Source organism: Heterodontus francisci, chromosome 38 (genome assembly GCF_036365525.1).
Source record: "Heterodontus francisci isolate sHetFra1 chromosome 38, sHetFra1.hap1, whole genome shotgun sequence".
Classification (NCBI taxonomy): Eukaryota; Metazoa; Chordata; class Chondrichthyes; order Heterodontiformes; family Heterodontidae; genus Heterodontus; species Heterodontus francisci.
In genome coordinates this window covers 31,695,885-31,711,989 of record NC_090408.1, presented here as the reverse complement: position 1 = coordinate 31,711,989, position 16,105 = coordinate 31,695,885, and the positions used below count along the sequence as shown (strand labels likewise).

Here is a 16,105-nt window from a genome sequence, read left to right as displayed (position 1 = left end):
AAAATCAAACTTGACTTTTAACAATACAATTAGCATGTCTCAAGATTCCAATAAGTGTCCGTATATTTTAAACCTAAGATTGCGTTGGGTATTCTCCAATAAGCTAGCTCATCAGACCTCAGATAGAAACTTGGATTGAATACTGAACACACCAAATAACCGATACTAACATAATTAGTTATTCCTGACAACTCCATTAGGGCACATGATGCAGACATATTTTTATATAAACTCACCCTATCAAGGTCTCCTAATGGCGATGGCACTATGGCTATTACCAGTGTATCCTTCTGTGCTACTTCAACCTGCACTGTAGAGTCTGTATCTCAAATGGTATGTACCGCACTCTTCTGGCATGCCCTGTTTTACACCAGTTTTTTGTGTCTGCACCACAAATGGTGTGACTGCTATAAGGAAAACAAATCTTTATTTATATCCACAAAAGAACACTTGGTTTTATAACAAGCCTATGTATCCTTGGGTTAGGTTGAGTGACCAAGTTGGATATTTATAGTCAGTCATTTACAGCACAGGTGGAGACCATTCGGCCCATCAAGTCCATGCCTGCTCTCCACGGAGCTATCCAGTCAGTGCCATTCCCCCCCGCTCAATCCCCATAGCACTGCAAGTTTATTTTTTTCAAATGGACCATCCAATTTACTTTTGAAGTTATTGATCATCTCTGCTTCCACAATCTTTGTGGGCAGTAAGTTCCAGGTCATTACCACCCACTGCGTAAAAATGGTCTTCCTCATATTCCCCCTGCATCTCTTGCCCAAAACATTCAATTCGTGTCCACTAGTCCTTGTACCATTAGTTAACGGGAACTATTTTTTCTTGTCTGACTTATCTAAGTCTGTCATAATCTTGTACACTTCCATTAAATCTCCCCTCAATCTCCTTTGTTCTAAGGAGAACAACCCCAGCTTTTCCAACCTAACCTCGTAACTAATATCCTCCATCGCTGGAACCATTCTGGTAAATCTCTTCTGCACTCTCTCAAGGACTCTCACATCCTTCCTAAAGAGTGGTGACCAGAAATGGATGCAATACTCCACTTTAACCAGAGCTTTATGAAGGTTCAGCATAACTTCCCTGCTTTTGTACTCTATGTCTATATTTATGAAGCCCAAAATCCCATATGCTTTGCTAACCATTCTCTCAATATGCCCTGCCACCTTCAAAGATCAATGCACATGCACTCCTTGGTCCCTGTTTCTGCACACTCTTTAGAACTGTCCCATTAAGTACTTATTGCCTCTCCCTACTCCTTCTGCCAAAATGCATCACCTCTCAGTTGTCAGGATTAAATTCCATCTATCACCTCTCTGCATCCTGTTGCAGGTGGTTCAGATCATGTTTGCCACACCTTCACGTTTGGTGTCATTGGCAAATTTTGAAATTCTACTCTGTATTCCAAGATCCACGTTATATATAGCAAAAAAAAAGTGGTCCTGGCACTGACCCTTGGGGAACACCACTGTTTACCATCCTCCCGTCTGAAAAACAACCATTTACCATGATTCGCTGTTTGCTGTCCTTAAGCCAATTTTTTATCCAACTGGACACTGAACCTCCTAATCCAAGAGCCTCAATTTTGTTAACCATCCTTTTAAGTGGTACCTTATCAAACGCTTTTTTAAAATCCATATAAACAACATCCACTGCATTTCCTTCATCAAAAATTTAATTAGTTAATCTTTTAGTATTTTAAAGAATTAGCTAAATATATTAAATCTTAAAATAAAATGCAAAATATTTTCAAACAGGATATCGGTTTCACATTTCCATGTAGGAGCAAACTTAAGTGGCCTGTATGTCCCACACAGCCAATTAAAAATAACTTGAAGCATCAATGGCTCCTTAGCAATGTCACCCATCCCAATTATGACCTTCTCATTCCAGCCCTTATCATAGTATCTCAAATATGTTAGTCTACATGAGCAATACCTCTGAACGTGGGCACCTGCCTAGCCAGTCTCCAGCTGACAACTTGGCTCTGACCTCCAATTTTTGGGGGGTTTCACAATCATTAACCTTTGCTGGATATGCCTATGTACATTTTCAATAAAGTGAATATAATTTAAAACAAAATGAAATCATCACAGAAATTTGAACATTGAAGAAAGCCATTTGGCCCAACCATTGTATGTTTCACATTTACTGTACTAATATATATATATTACTTTACATTTTGGCACATTAAAATGTCACTGACATTCCTTAACGTGTCAACTCTAGTTCAGCTGGAAACACTTTTGGCTTGGGGCCCGTACCGGCATCATAATCTAAGCTAACTCAGGCGAGCAGTACTGAGGGAGTGCTGCACTTTCAGAGGTGCATAAAATAATCCTTTAAAAATACCTATTGTTTATCCAAGAATTAGCAAAGGCTCATCTGATTTGCCTAAAGAATCTGATCCATTTAAAGTAACTGAAAGGAATTTTGAAGGCAACATTCGGTGGAGGGTATATGAAGCCCTTATGGATGGATTCCAGTCCTCTCATATTAATGTTGTGCTATTTAGTATTTTCCATTTCTGTGAATCTTTTTTAAACTGTAAAAAAACATGTCCATAAATTAACTTCTACAAAGAGAGAGTGGCTGAATGATGGATTCAATGGGAATCCTACGTATTCTTCAGTAAACGATGTACAATAATCAAGATTAATTATGCTACTACAGACACAGCAGACTAATTTGGTGAACCAGAGATTAAAAACAGGTTCATAGGACGTGCAGTTTACTATGCAAGCTGTCATCCAGCCACTTACACAAGAAAATGTGTCTAAAAAGCACAAGCAGTATAATCAAGTCTTATTCTTTTATCAATATCAACCACAGTATCCAAAATCAGCCTGTGTGTAAAACTATTAGTCCCATGATTCAGACTAGTCCATCTACAGACTACTTACTGTATTAAAAAAGCAAAACTCAAAACTACTTATTTTTGCAAAATGGTTTCATTACCGAAGTCTGCACTTTTTCCACAGAAAAAGTTTGAAAATAGTCCTTGTAACTTATTACCTCAGCAAGAGAACGAACATTACAAAGTGTGAAAATAATCAAGCAGCTGGTAGGTCATTGGCTATGAAGCACTTTGGGACATCCTGAGGTCATGAAAGGTACCATTTAAATGCAAGTCTTTCTTTTACCCATTTAACCACTGATAAAATGAGCACTTAGTGATAAATCCTGGAGTTTGTAACATTTCCTTCATACAGAGTGATCATCACATGGAATGGATTTCCTGGTAGAATAGGGAAGGCAAACCCCTGGAATCATCTAAGGAACAGTTGAATGCTGAGATAGGACAACTGTAACATATTTCTAGGTGGACCTTGTAGCTTATAACGTAATTCAACTTAACATCTGACTTCAGATAGCCGACAGTTAGTTTTTTTGTGCAATCCTCTCAACAGTTCAGTGATTAGTGAGTTGAGAATAAAGTTTGATGTACAAATACAAACAAGTTCTAGAATATTGATAAGTTGCATAGTTGAACATATATACCGGCAAGAAACTTCTCAATTTTCATCTCAACTGGGCTGATTTTTTTGAAAAAAGAGAAAAATGTTTATATTGAATTCAGGTTACAGTTTTGTCTCCATAGAGCTAGACACCAATTTGATATGAATTAGTCAGTGGGAGGGGATAAAAGGGTGATGAACAAAGAGGGAACAACAGGTTAAAAATAGAAAATAAAATTGGAGAGTATGGATAGCTTGATAGTCAGGCATATGAGATAGAAGGACAGTGATAGAGAGGCACCCAAGTATCACCCACATTGTACTGAAAGCCAGATAAACTGTTACTCACTGTTCAAATAAAGTAGAAACAGTGACAGTAACAGAAAAACTGACAGATAAATAGCAGTGCCAGTCATATAGAGATTAGCAAGCAATAATTAGTAGTGACAGTCACTAACAGTAGTGACAGCTCAAGACCATTACAAAAGGTACCAACCATAGCTAACAGGGACAGCAAAAATGACAGTACAAGTGAAAGCAACAGTTTAAGTAATGCTGAAATCACTCAGAACACACCAGATGCCAGTAAAGCAGTCAGGCAATCACAGGCAAATAATTAGAATTAAACCTAGGTCACGCCAAAATAAAATCAACTTTTTTTAACATGTACGACAAATAAGATTAGTGTTCTCGCAATATAACAAAACATTTCTTGTGCAAAATATACTAGAACATTCTCAAGTAGGTGATGTGCATCTGACAGGCAACATAGTGTATCTTGTACTTCAAATTAACTTCTGATTTTAGATAGTGGACAATTAGTACACTTTACTCGTCTCAACAGTTCAGCCACTTAGTGAATTAAGTAGAGCTTCATGTGTAAATGCAAACAGTTTTAGAATGTTGATAAGTCATGTCAGTGGTGAATAGGAACATGCACACACAGTTATATGCAGGCCACTATGAAAGAAGGTGACTTATTCTAAAAATATGGTACTGAGACAATCTTGCCAAATTACACTCTCAGATGTGCAGTGACTAAGCAGGATGCAGTTCTGCTGCTCTAAGTTTGTAAAATTGGCATCCTGGTACAAGACACCGCACCATGACATTTGTGTGCGCACAATGCATGTTATCCTAGTAGGCATGCATGGAATTTTGATGCTAAAGGTTGCTCCCCACATAGCAATGCCAATTTCAGTCAAGCTGTCAGATGGAGGCAAGGCATGGAAGAGGATATGTCAATCAAACCTGCTCCTTAATTAGGGAGGCTTTAAGAGGGGATTTTGCAATTCACCTGGAAGTTGGACGCAGTCAGGTGGGGAATAGTCTGGCCAAAGACAATCCAACAAAATAGAAAAATATTAATGAGAAACTATGAAAATAAGCTGCAAAATGCAGGCTGGAAAACCAAGATAAGAAACTTAATAAATAACTCCTCACCTCATCTCCTGTCATTCAGTTTAAGACTTCTGTTCTTCACTGCGACAGCAACACATTGAGATTCCTCCTCTTCCTTTCACTGTACCAGCAACATCCCAAGAGCAATAAGCTGCTGGTTTTGGATTTCAACCTTTTAGATTGTGTTTAAATGTGCTGTGTAATTGCATGGCTAGAAGTTAAAATTGTAGGAGGTACCTTTAAATTCAAAGTGATTGAAAATATATATGGGTCAATACATGCTGCTGCCTGAACACAATGCAGGTGGAAGTTGCAGTTTCCAAATTTAGTAAAAGAATGTAAATTCACTGTAAAAAAAATATAAGTAACAAAAGGCTTTATTGGTCATTTCCTCTCTATCCTCTTAGGGTAAAAATATTAACATTTTCATAAAGCATAAAATTATGAGAGGCACTGACATGATGAGACTTATTCCCACAACAGAAAAGACTGAGTCATAATTCAGTTCTTCAAAATGTTAAATATAACAAACAGGTTATTTAATTTAAAACTGATCACAGGACTTGAAGACACTCACTCCATAGAGAAGTATATCTAAGATGAATTCCCGTCAAATGTGACCTGCAGAACACAGGCTGCTGTAAGCACAGAGACCAAACATCTCCTTAATTCAGACAGGAGGTTGACACTGAGCTATTCTAATGCAATTCCTAAGCCACTGCCTGAATAGCAGCACTGGTGATTGTGGGGAGCACCTCACCAAAGGCACACAGTTTGGGAAGCCAGAACAGGAGAAAGCAGGGAATCATAGGAACAGGAGTAGGCCACGTAGCCTCTTGAGCCTGTTCGGTCAGTCAACTAGTTCATGGTTGATCTGTGAGCCAACTCCATATACTCACCTTTTTCCCCATATCCCTTAATACCTTTGGTTAACAAAAATGCAAAATCTGAGATTGATCGAACTACTGATCTCACATCAATTGCCATTTACGGAAGAGAATTTAAAACTTCTACCATTGTGTCGAAGTGTTTGCTAATCTCACTCCTGAAAGGTCTGGCTCTAATTTTTAGACTATACCCCTAGTCCTAGATTCCCCAACCAGCAGTAATAGTTTTACCTGCGTTATCAGTTCCCCCCAATATCTTGAAAACTTCAATCAAATCACCCCCTTAACCTTCTGAATTCCAGAGAATACAACCCTAGTTTGTGTAATCTGTCCTTGTAATTTAAGCATTGGAGTCCAAGCATCATTCTGGCAAATATACGCTGCACTTCCTCACATGTCCAATACATCCTTCCTAAGTTATGGTGCCCAGAACTGCTCACAGTATTCCAGGACTGCTCTAACTAGAGCTGTGTGTAACTGAAGCATGACTTCTACCCCCTCGTACCCTAGTCCTCTGGATATAGAAGCCAGTATTCAATTAGCCTTTTTGATTAGTTTCTGAACCTGATCATGGCATTTTAATGCTTTATATATCTGTATCCCCAAGACTCCTTGGACTTCTACTGTTTCTAGCTTTTCCGCATTTAGAAAGTACCCAGTTCTATCCTTTTTAGGTCTAAAGTGGATAATCTCACATTTGCCTACATTGGATGGGTAAATGCATTTCACTCATTGTCAATATTTCTATATAATTTAATATTGCTTACACTGCTTACAATGCCACCCATCTTGGTGTCATCAGCAAATCTGACAAGAACACTGGATCAGACATGAGTAATCTACATTACTGCAATCCTGCACTTGGGAAGGGAAAGAGGAAAATTGCTTCATTCCCCTCATCAGATTACTGCACTTCCCATTTTATTCTTTTATTTACATTCTTACACCAGTATAAAAGGCGTGTGAAAGTAGCATCAAGAAGTTTAAGGCTACTGGACATGGTACCTTTTTAATTAGTGCAACAAGGTCTCTGTCCTGGGATTGCTGCAGTATTCCAATGAACATCAACACAAGCTCAAGGAACAGCATCTCATTTACTGATTAGGCGCGCTACAGCCTGCCAGACTGAACATTGAGTTCAATAATTTCAGAGCATGACCGGGCCCCTCGTTTTACTTTCATCTTTAGTTATTTTTTCTTTTATTTTTTGTGCTTGTTTCAGTTTGTTCAGTTTGTTTCTACTGTGCCTACCCATTGCTTTTTCATGTTTGTATTTGCGGCTGTTCAGTTTTCAGTCCATTAACACCCTATCTGTACTAATTCTTTGTGATTCAGCACATATTGTTTGCCTTTGCTCCATGACCTTCTGGTCAGCTATTCTGAGACCTTGTCCTATCAATATCTTCTCTTTTGTTATCTCTTGCCCCACCACCACTTTACTTGCTTAAAATCTTTTACATTTCTTATATCTGCCAGTTCTGAAGAAGGGTCACTGACCTGAAATGTTAACTCTACTTCTCTCTCCACAGATGCTGACAGACATGCTGATTTTTTCCAGCACTTTCTGTTTTTATTATAGGTAGAATCTGGCCTTCCATTGCAACTCAACATAGAAAGCCAGTACAGGTATGGTTTTGCAAATAACTGACTTGTGTCAAATACTCAATCTGGAAAGATATTCTACCAAGCACCCCAAAACCAAAGTGAACTTTCTCCAACCCACACCCCCTCACCAATGTGAACCTGGTTTTGTTTGAAGTAAAAGTGGTAAAGAAATTTAAATAACCATTGCCCTTTAAACAAACTAGGCAATATTTGATCTACCAAAGTCACAACATTGAAATTACATCAGTTTCAAGGAATTTTTAGCTGGTAATGAAATATTCATAGAAAATGATCGATGTTGAGGTAAACTGGAACCAGAACAAAACAAACAGATTAAAACTCCAAGTAGGCACTGGATGAATAGCACGACCTGCTGTTATTCGATTTTGGGTGTACCCTGTTAGATTAAACAACACTGGGACGTAGCGATGGAGATTTAATTTGCTAAACATCTTATCCCCTTAATCAATTATATTGATGCCATACCTTAGTATCATCAAATAGGTCAAAATCTAAAATTACTTTAGAAAATTTACAGGCTGGAAATACTCATCACTCTTGGAATTATTTCCATAGTTAAATATCGCACAAAGCAAATCCCATCAATCAGGTGCCTATAAGTATAACATATATTATATAAATACTTCCCACAGGTTGGGTTACAGGGTAGTTATAATATAGAAGCCATAAAAGCTGCAGGAAAATTTCTACTGAAGTGATTTCAGTAACCCAAGGAAGAATAAATTTACTTTATAGGCTGAAAACGGCCCTCAATCTGATCTATTAAGCCCTTGGGTTAATATTTACATTAAAAGCAAGAAAGACTTTCCTGTACTTTATGCAGGGTACAGCTAATGCTTTGAGACATTACTAGGCAAGTGCTGTTCTACAGCTTACTAACAAACTCCACGTTCAGTTCAAGAGTATAAAAATGTATAATACAGTTTAAAATTATTCATTGTACATTCTTTATTTGCTCATAGCCCTTGTTTACTCCCCAAGGATCTCACTGTGGAATTTTTGGAAAAAATTGCAGGGAGAACAAACAGCGAGCCTGTTACAGGGACATTGCTGCTGTTTTGATGCCAAATATGTCATATTTTACACTGTTATTGTAAAGAACATATAAAATAGGCATCTTAACACACTTGGAAAATGATCTGCTTAATAGGATTTGTATCACCATATCGGAAACAATTAAAGTTTTTCTAATATCCTCAGCTTGCTTTAGGTTCACGTCAGGGCCACAATGATCTCCGCTCTCCAATGGCTGCCAAGGTCAGAATTTAAAAATTTGAGAGTAATATGTAAACTCCAAATGCAATGGTTTCAGTTGCCTCTGATGCACTGGAGGCCTAGGTGAATAAGCTGCATCGAAGATTTCACTTCCATGTTAAGCTCTAGCTAATTGGTGGGACCAATGCAAAAGGCACATGATTCTATGCCTGCACCATGTTAAGCACAGGGGTGAAAACTGCTGCCTGATGCAAAATTGGAAACAAAACTGTCCCATTCCCTGGCACAGCCAGTCATCACCCATGAGTAACACAAAAGTACACACTATTCAGAATTAAATAGAACCATTAAAGAGTTGCAGCGGAACAGTACAGAACGCCAAAATCTGAAAAACATTCTTGGCACAGCAAGGTGTCTACTGATTTTGTAAATTAAATTAATATTGGTCCAGACTTGTGCCTTTCTAAAACAGCGGTATCTAAGGCATCAGGTAAGTATTGTAGTGCATGTCAACATTTTGGCCAGTTAACATCATTGCAGCAACAAGTTCATCGCTTTGATTCGAGAAATCGATTCCAGTAATACTGGAAAGCTGGCGAGTTACAGGCACCAATAGCTATCAGGAGCAACAAATACAGCATCATCATGACTATAAAACTATGTTGGGAGATCCAAGATGGCTGCTTCGTGGGTCTGTAATATTAAAACAGAAAATAATTATAATGCAGCTTACTAAAGATGCACTAAACCTTACAAAGCAAGTGTTACTAACTTTTGATCCTTTGGTTAAAAAAGTTATAATTTTCAAGATCAAAATTTGACAATAAGCAATTTAAAAGCTACTCCAGAGATGTGAAATATACTGCCACAGAAAGCCATAGACACAGAATCAACTGAAGTGTTTAAAACAGCAATAGGCACTTACTTAGAAACTGAAGATACAATGGATATGGAGAAAGGGCAGGAATTGGAAAATAAAAAAAAAACAGCTTCAGTATCTAACAGAATGATACAGCAGGTTTTCACCATGTGGTATATTTTCCTTCGCTTCCTAATGCTAGCATCAGTATTAAGTACAAATAGTGAAAATTTACCTCCAATATACTTGCTCACAAGTACTGCACATGTCAGTAGCATTCAATGCCCTGATACAATCTTTTTTCAAAGCTCTTGCAGATAGATATTTTAACCTGTAGGAAGTGTTCATTAAGGTCAACCAAAATGTCTCGACAAAGTTTGTCAGACAAAAGTGAAGCCTAAAAGAGCCATCTCCAAACCCCAGATTAGCCATTTGCTCACTGTCATTCAATTTGATCTGTACAAAAAAGAAAGCCTGTTGAATTCAGTGCATTTATGGCCAAATTAAAAGAAATAGCTCCAGAATGAGTCCAATGATTTAGTCAGAGGGCTGCGTAAATACTTGGTAAAATTTAACAGAAGTTGAATTTACCTTCTTCGGTGCAGTTTCTCAGAATAAATGAGCAGATATTTAACTCTTAGCAGCTGGTTGTTTGTGACCACGAAGTATTTTTGTGGAACATCCCCCCCTTCGCTGTTTTTCACCCTTGCTCTTCGTCGATCTATGCCGCCAGCATCTAGAATCAAGCTAGCAACATTCACTTACAAGCATAGGAGAACGTAGAAAAACAGATAATTTATTTCATAAATCTATGACATATAATAGGGTTTTAAAGTGTGAATGTCATGCATCACTGAGCCCAGGAGTTTTTAGTCACTCAGTGTCACTAAAACTTGGGCTGATATTTCTATAGTTGCAGCCGCAGTAATGGTTCAAAGCGGTATAAGCTTAAGAATATTGAAAAATTTATACAGTTAGGGAATTCCTTTTGAGGAAAAATTTGGTTTGCTTTAACACCCAAGTGTCGGGAGACAATCAAAATAGGAACAGGAGCAGGCCACGCAGCCCCTTGAGTCTTTTTCACCATTCAATTTAAGCATGGTTAATCTGTACCGCAACTCCATTTACCCATCTTTGCTCCATACCCAACAAAAATAGATTAATTTTAGTTTCATAACTTTCAATTGGCGTGGTCTCAACAGTTTTTCAGGGGAGTGTGTTCCAGATTTCCACTACCCTTTGCATGAAGAAGTGCTTCCTGACATCACCCCTGAACAGCCAAGCTCTAATTTTAAGCTTATGACTCCTTGCTGTGGACTCCCCAACCAGAGGAAATAGTCTCTACCCTATCAAATTCTTTCATCTTAAACACCTCAATTAATATACCCCTTAATCTTCTAAACTCACTGATGGCTGGATGAAAGCAAGCCCAAATACAAAAACAGGTATTTACAGTATTGGTACAACAATCATACTTCTTACTTACAAAATATTTATCCTAAGATTCAAAATAAATGATACCTTTTCCTTTAACTTGGCACTTAACATCAGGATGGTCAATGATCTCACAAACTGCAACACAGCTAAGGACAGGTCCCAGAATGCTTTGGTGCCAGCCATTACCATGGGGACTATAAAGAAGAGCCAAGCTCAGGTCACTGGTAAGGTAGGTTCCTTCCCCAAAGAGAGAAGTCTATGAAGAAAAGAACAATGTCTGAACATACACAACCCTTCAGAGCAAGTGAACAAACCAGTACTCTTATGTCATTTGCATTTTTTTTTTGAAGTAATTAGTGTCAAAGGCAGGGGTAGGCACATATGGCACTATGAGAAGTTCTCACATGGAGGATAACCGCCAATTGATTGGGGGAAACAACCTGTTTCCGTGTTATCATTTCTACGTAATTCTATGTTCCTTTAATCATATAGTCAGTATTTTTTTTATTCTTTCACATGATGTGAGCGTCGCTGGCAGGCCAGCATTTGTTACCCACCCCTAATTGCCCTTGAACTGAGTGGCTTGTTGGCCATTTCAGAGTGCAGTTAAGAGTCAACCACATTGCTATGGATCTGGAGTCTCAGGTAGGCCAAATCAGGCAAGGACAGCATATTTCCTTTCCTAAAGGACATGAACTAGATGGGTTTTTACTGCAATAAATGATAGTACTAGGGCCATGAAACTGATTCCAGATTTTTATTAAATTAATTGAATTTAAATTCCACCAGCTGCCATGGTGGGATTTGAACCAGGGTCCCCACCGCATTAGCCTGGGCCTGTGGATTACTACTCCAGCGACCATTACCACTATGCCACCGTCTCCCCATTTCTTACCGATGCTAAGGACTCGAGTGAGCACAAAGATCAAAGCCTGAAAGTACCCAACAAAGAGGATATCAGAGATTCTGCAGTACTGGAACAGATAAGAGAGAAACTGAGATTGACATCAAGCCAGGGAGTAAAGTGGGGGGCTGGGCTGCAGCAACTCTGGGGGATGGGGGAGAATGTTGCCAGATGGGAGTGCTCATTGACTGTGCTGCAAGGCCCAAGAGTACTCCATGGATGGGGCAAAGGAGAATGGGGATGACGTCAGAGAATACTCAAGTAGGAGCACCAATTTACAGCAATGTTAAAATTGCTGTTTAAACCCAACCTAATTTTTTTTGCTATAAAATGAGATTTAATGCTTAAAATTAATGATTAATTTAAGAGCCTGTACAGCCTATGATAGAATGCTCGTTTAAATAAAATAATGTTGCAACCATGTTACCCCACATGAAAACAATGAATTCCTGACCTTGTTTAGATGACACTGTAAACCACTATGTATTATAGAATAAAAATTCTCGAGTCGGCTCCCATGAAATGCATAGATGAGATCTCGATCTCCTTTGGTTTCCTCGAACTTGGCATTCATCTGATCACAATAAACAATCTCAAACAGGAAGTCTGGTGTAGCAGCAGAGGGTGTTGTGAACCCAATGAGTTCCTGGATATCGTCAAACTAGAACACAAACAAGATTCCCTGTAAAAATTGCTATTGCAAAATATATCTGAATACTTGAAGTCTTTGGTTTTTGGTGATGGCGGGGTAGGGGGGAGTGCGGTGAGATAACTAATACTTTATTCACTCCTTCAAATTCTCTTGACACAATCCCTGACCATAAGTAGGTAGATCTGTCATCAGTACCACTCCGTATGCAACAACTAACAGTATGGCATGATGAGATAAACCTTTTAAGCAATCAGTCCTCTAATTATCACATGTACTTTGCAGAGCAGCTGCTGCTCTGCACACTGCATCGCCCTGATACAGTGTAAAACCTGCAAACTTACCATGTGGGAAATCGTCAGCTTCAATCACTAACCTATCACTTTGGAATAGAGAGATGGAGTTACAAGCAAAGCCTCAAATGCTCGGCTTTAATTTCACACTCCCCCGCCACCACCCCCCCCCCCCCCCATCACAATCCACTGTGAAAAGATGCATTCCCCCCCATGATAGAAAAATACTTCCCCCTTCCACAAAAAAGTGTGGACCACATTATTGGATAACATACATTCTCTACCTTGAACTCTGGTAGAATGTTCTCTCCAGGAAGCCTACAGAACGCAGACATCTTTGCCCATAAAACCTGACTTCCGCCAAAAGCCCGCATCCCACCAAAGGTAAAAATAAACCAACCTCAAACAAGACCACTAGTGAACAAGGCATTTCTTCCATTAGACTGGCCCCAAAAATTTACATAGCAAATGGCCCACCTCCACAAGAACCCTCACTATAGAGGCGGGACCCACAAAACACCATCACACAGCCAAAGTTGAGCAACAAATTACCCTGAACTCACAAAGAACTTGCAGTTTCCTGCCTTAATGCGTCAATGTATCTACCTGTAAGTACCAACAAAATTGTAGACTTTACAAAATGACAGTGGGTAATCTTTGCTGTGAAAGAGCCTACTTTCCTACTTCGTTGTCATTTCTCACTAATTTACCAAGAAATAGAGCACACACATGGTAAGTCACAAACAATAAGATTATCAATCTAGTATATCAATGAAAATCCTTCAGACATGGCAAATTGCCTGCAGCAGCATCTCAAGTTCTAGTTATAAATTAACAAAGAATTAAAACACTTACAAGGGACGAGTGAAATGTTCCAGCACTATTCTTTGAAATCAAAACTGAATCCAAAAGTAATTCTGGAACAAGTCACAGCCGCATCCAAAGCAGCAGGATGGCTACACCCATATCTCTACAATTGTTAACTCCTTTGTTTGCATCTCTAAACAGCATCTTATGCACATCACTGTATACTGTAACTCCTATATGTATCGTTCCTGTGAAAGCAGTTCTACAGACTCATTTAGGTGACATATAGTTTATGCCCTAAAGATTTGCAGAAAAAGACATTCCATGGTGGCAAGATTATTCAGTGATTCCTGGTGCAATAAACTTTTTTTTGCTGTCCAAAATAGCCTTTTACTTTATTCATTCAGGGAATGTAGGCATTGCTGACAAGGCCAGCATTTATTGCACATTCCTAATCATCCTAGGGAAATGCGGGTGCGATGGAATACTCTCCACTTATCTGGATAAGTGCAGCTCCAACAACACTTGAGACCATCCAGGATAAAGCAGCCAACTTGACCAGCACCCCACCCACCACCTTAAGAATTCACTCCTTCCACCACCAGTGCACAATGCCAGGAGCATGTACCCTTTGCAAGATGCACTGCAGCAACTCGCCAAGGTTCCTTCAACAGCACCTTCCAAACCCACCACCTGTACCATTTAGAAGATCAAGTGCAGCAGACGCATGGGAACACCAGCACATGCAAGTTCCCCTCCAAGTCACACACTATCCTGACTTGGAAGTATCTTGCTGCTCCTTCACGGTCGCTGGGTCAAAAACTTGGAACTCCCTTCCTGGTAGCACTGTAGGTATACCTACAACAGATGGATTGCAATGTTCAAGATGGCAATTCATCACCAACTTCTCAAGGGCAATTAGGGATGGCAACAAATACTGGCCTTGCCAGTGACACTCAAATCCCAAGAAAGAAAAAAGATGGTGATGAGCCGCCTTCTTGAACTGCTGCTGTCCCTGAGGTGAAAGTACTCCCTCATTGCTGCTAGGTAGGGAGTTCCAAGATTTTACCCCAGTGATGACGAAGGGATGGCAATACATTTCCAAGTCAGGATGGTGTGTGACTTCAACTGAAATTATACTGGAGGTATATGTATTCCTGACTATAGGAAGTTTCAACACTGTCTAATCAGTTATTGAAAGTTTTCAATAACACAAAGAGGCTCTTACCCCCTTTTTCTCCAAACTTTTAATAGTTAGGTTTTTTGACAAACAGGCCCAGTTGAGAAGTTCCAAGGTCCTTTTTTGTGGGATTGTTCTAGAGTGTAGCAATTGTTTTAAATTTGGCAGATTCTGGGCATCAGCAAGCTGTAAGCAGACACAATCTGTCAGTACAAAAACATACCATATATTTAATATTCTACAACACCATAAAGTTAAAGATCAAGGGGTAGATGTTCTGCTTTGGGCAGAACTGGCACAAATTACAGTGTTGTTCTCCATGACTCAAGTGTCCCCGAATGACTGATGGGCAGCCCAGACATAAGCCGAGAGCCGACAGCAAGCCAGAGCCACACTTATACCCCAGGATTGATAGGCCTGTGTTCCCCCACAGACCCCTCCAACCATCTGCATCCCAACTCCCTCCACCACCCCCCAATCAACTCTATTCCATCCCCTACCCAACCCCTGCACCTCCACCCCCACCCCAGACAAATTGCACCCGCCCCTTCCACTGCCCAACACCCTCAACCCTCCACTCCACCCAAAATTCCCTCCACTCCCCAGCACCCCCCATCAATCTACATACACCCTCCCACCCAACTCCACTTCTCACTCACCGACACCCCAACTCCCTCCTACGCCCCCTCCACCCCCCCCCCAATCAACTCCACTCCATCCCCTACCCAACCCCCTGCACCTCCCCCGCACACAAACTGTACCCATCCCACCCCTTCCAAACACCCTCAACTCCACCCAAAATCCCCTCCACTGCCCAGCACCCCCCATCTATTTACATACACTCTCCCACCCACCTCCACTCCTCACCTACCTACACCCCCAACCACTCACCAATGCATCGAAGTCCTTATTCTCCCCGCTGAAGTAAGGGGCCGGGAAGGGCCTGAGCACCGAGTCCCGCCGGTAGCTCTGCAAGGCCGAGATGAAGAGGCTGCACTTGAGGTCGGCCGCCAACAGGTCCCTCCTCAGGCTTTCCTCCATCGCCTCCCCCAGGCCCAGAGCCCAGCCCCGGCGGTCGCCCTGCATCCCTCCGCCCGGGGGAAAGAGCCAGTAAATAAAACTCCCAAAAAATAAAATACAAACTCTCAGCTTCAGCCCCCCCCAGCAGCAACAAGGAAATGTCGCCCTCGGCAACCAACGCCCACTTCCGTTTCCGGGTCAAGCTGCCCTCCCCAGTTACCATGGTGCCAGGGAGCAAAGCCATCCCATCACTGCACAATAATAATTAGGTTCAATCATAATAATTTAATCACTTCAACTAAATAATACCTTTGCTACAAGAGGGACTGACAAATCTACACTTTAACCCTGATTGCC

The 16,105-nt window shown here is 40.3% G+C and overlaps 1 protein-coding gene across 2 annotated transcripts; it reads right to left on the bottom strand.

Annotated features, from left to right (window-relative positions):
* Positions 1 to 5,230: 5,230 nt before the first annotated feature.
* parp16 (poly (ADP-ribose) polymerase family, member 16) lies at positions 5,231 to 15,904 on the bottom strand. Of its 2 annotated transcripts, XR_010969729.1 has the most exons (7): positions 15,620 to 15,904; positions 14,777 to 14,914; positions 12,254 to 12,460; positions 10,980 to 11,151; positions 10,050 to 10,194; positions 9,694 to 9,914; positions 9,204 to 9,292 (listed from the first exon to the last, which is right to left on the bottom strand). XR_010969729.1 is itself a non-coding variant. In XM_068018048.1 (6 exons), the coding sequence occupies exons 1-6, from the start codon at positions 15,812 to 15,814 to the stop codon at positions 9,148 to 9,150; spliced, it is 1,002 nt and encodes a 333-aa protein (XP_067874149.1). In that variant the 5' UTR covers positions 15,815 to 15,904; the 3' UTR covers positions 5,231 to 9,147. The 2 variants fall into 2 exon arrangements, 1 of the variants encoding a protein (XP_067874149.1); XM_068018048.1 differs by lacking the exon at positions 9,694 to 9,914 and having other exon boundaries at positions 5,231 to 9,292.
* Positions 15,905 to 16,105: the final 201 nt, after the last annotated feature.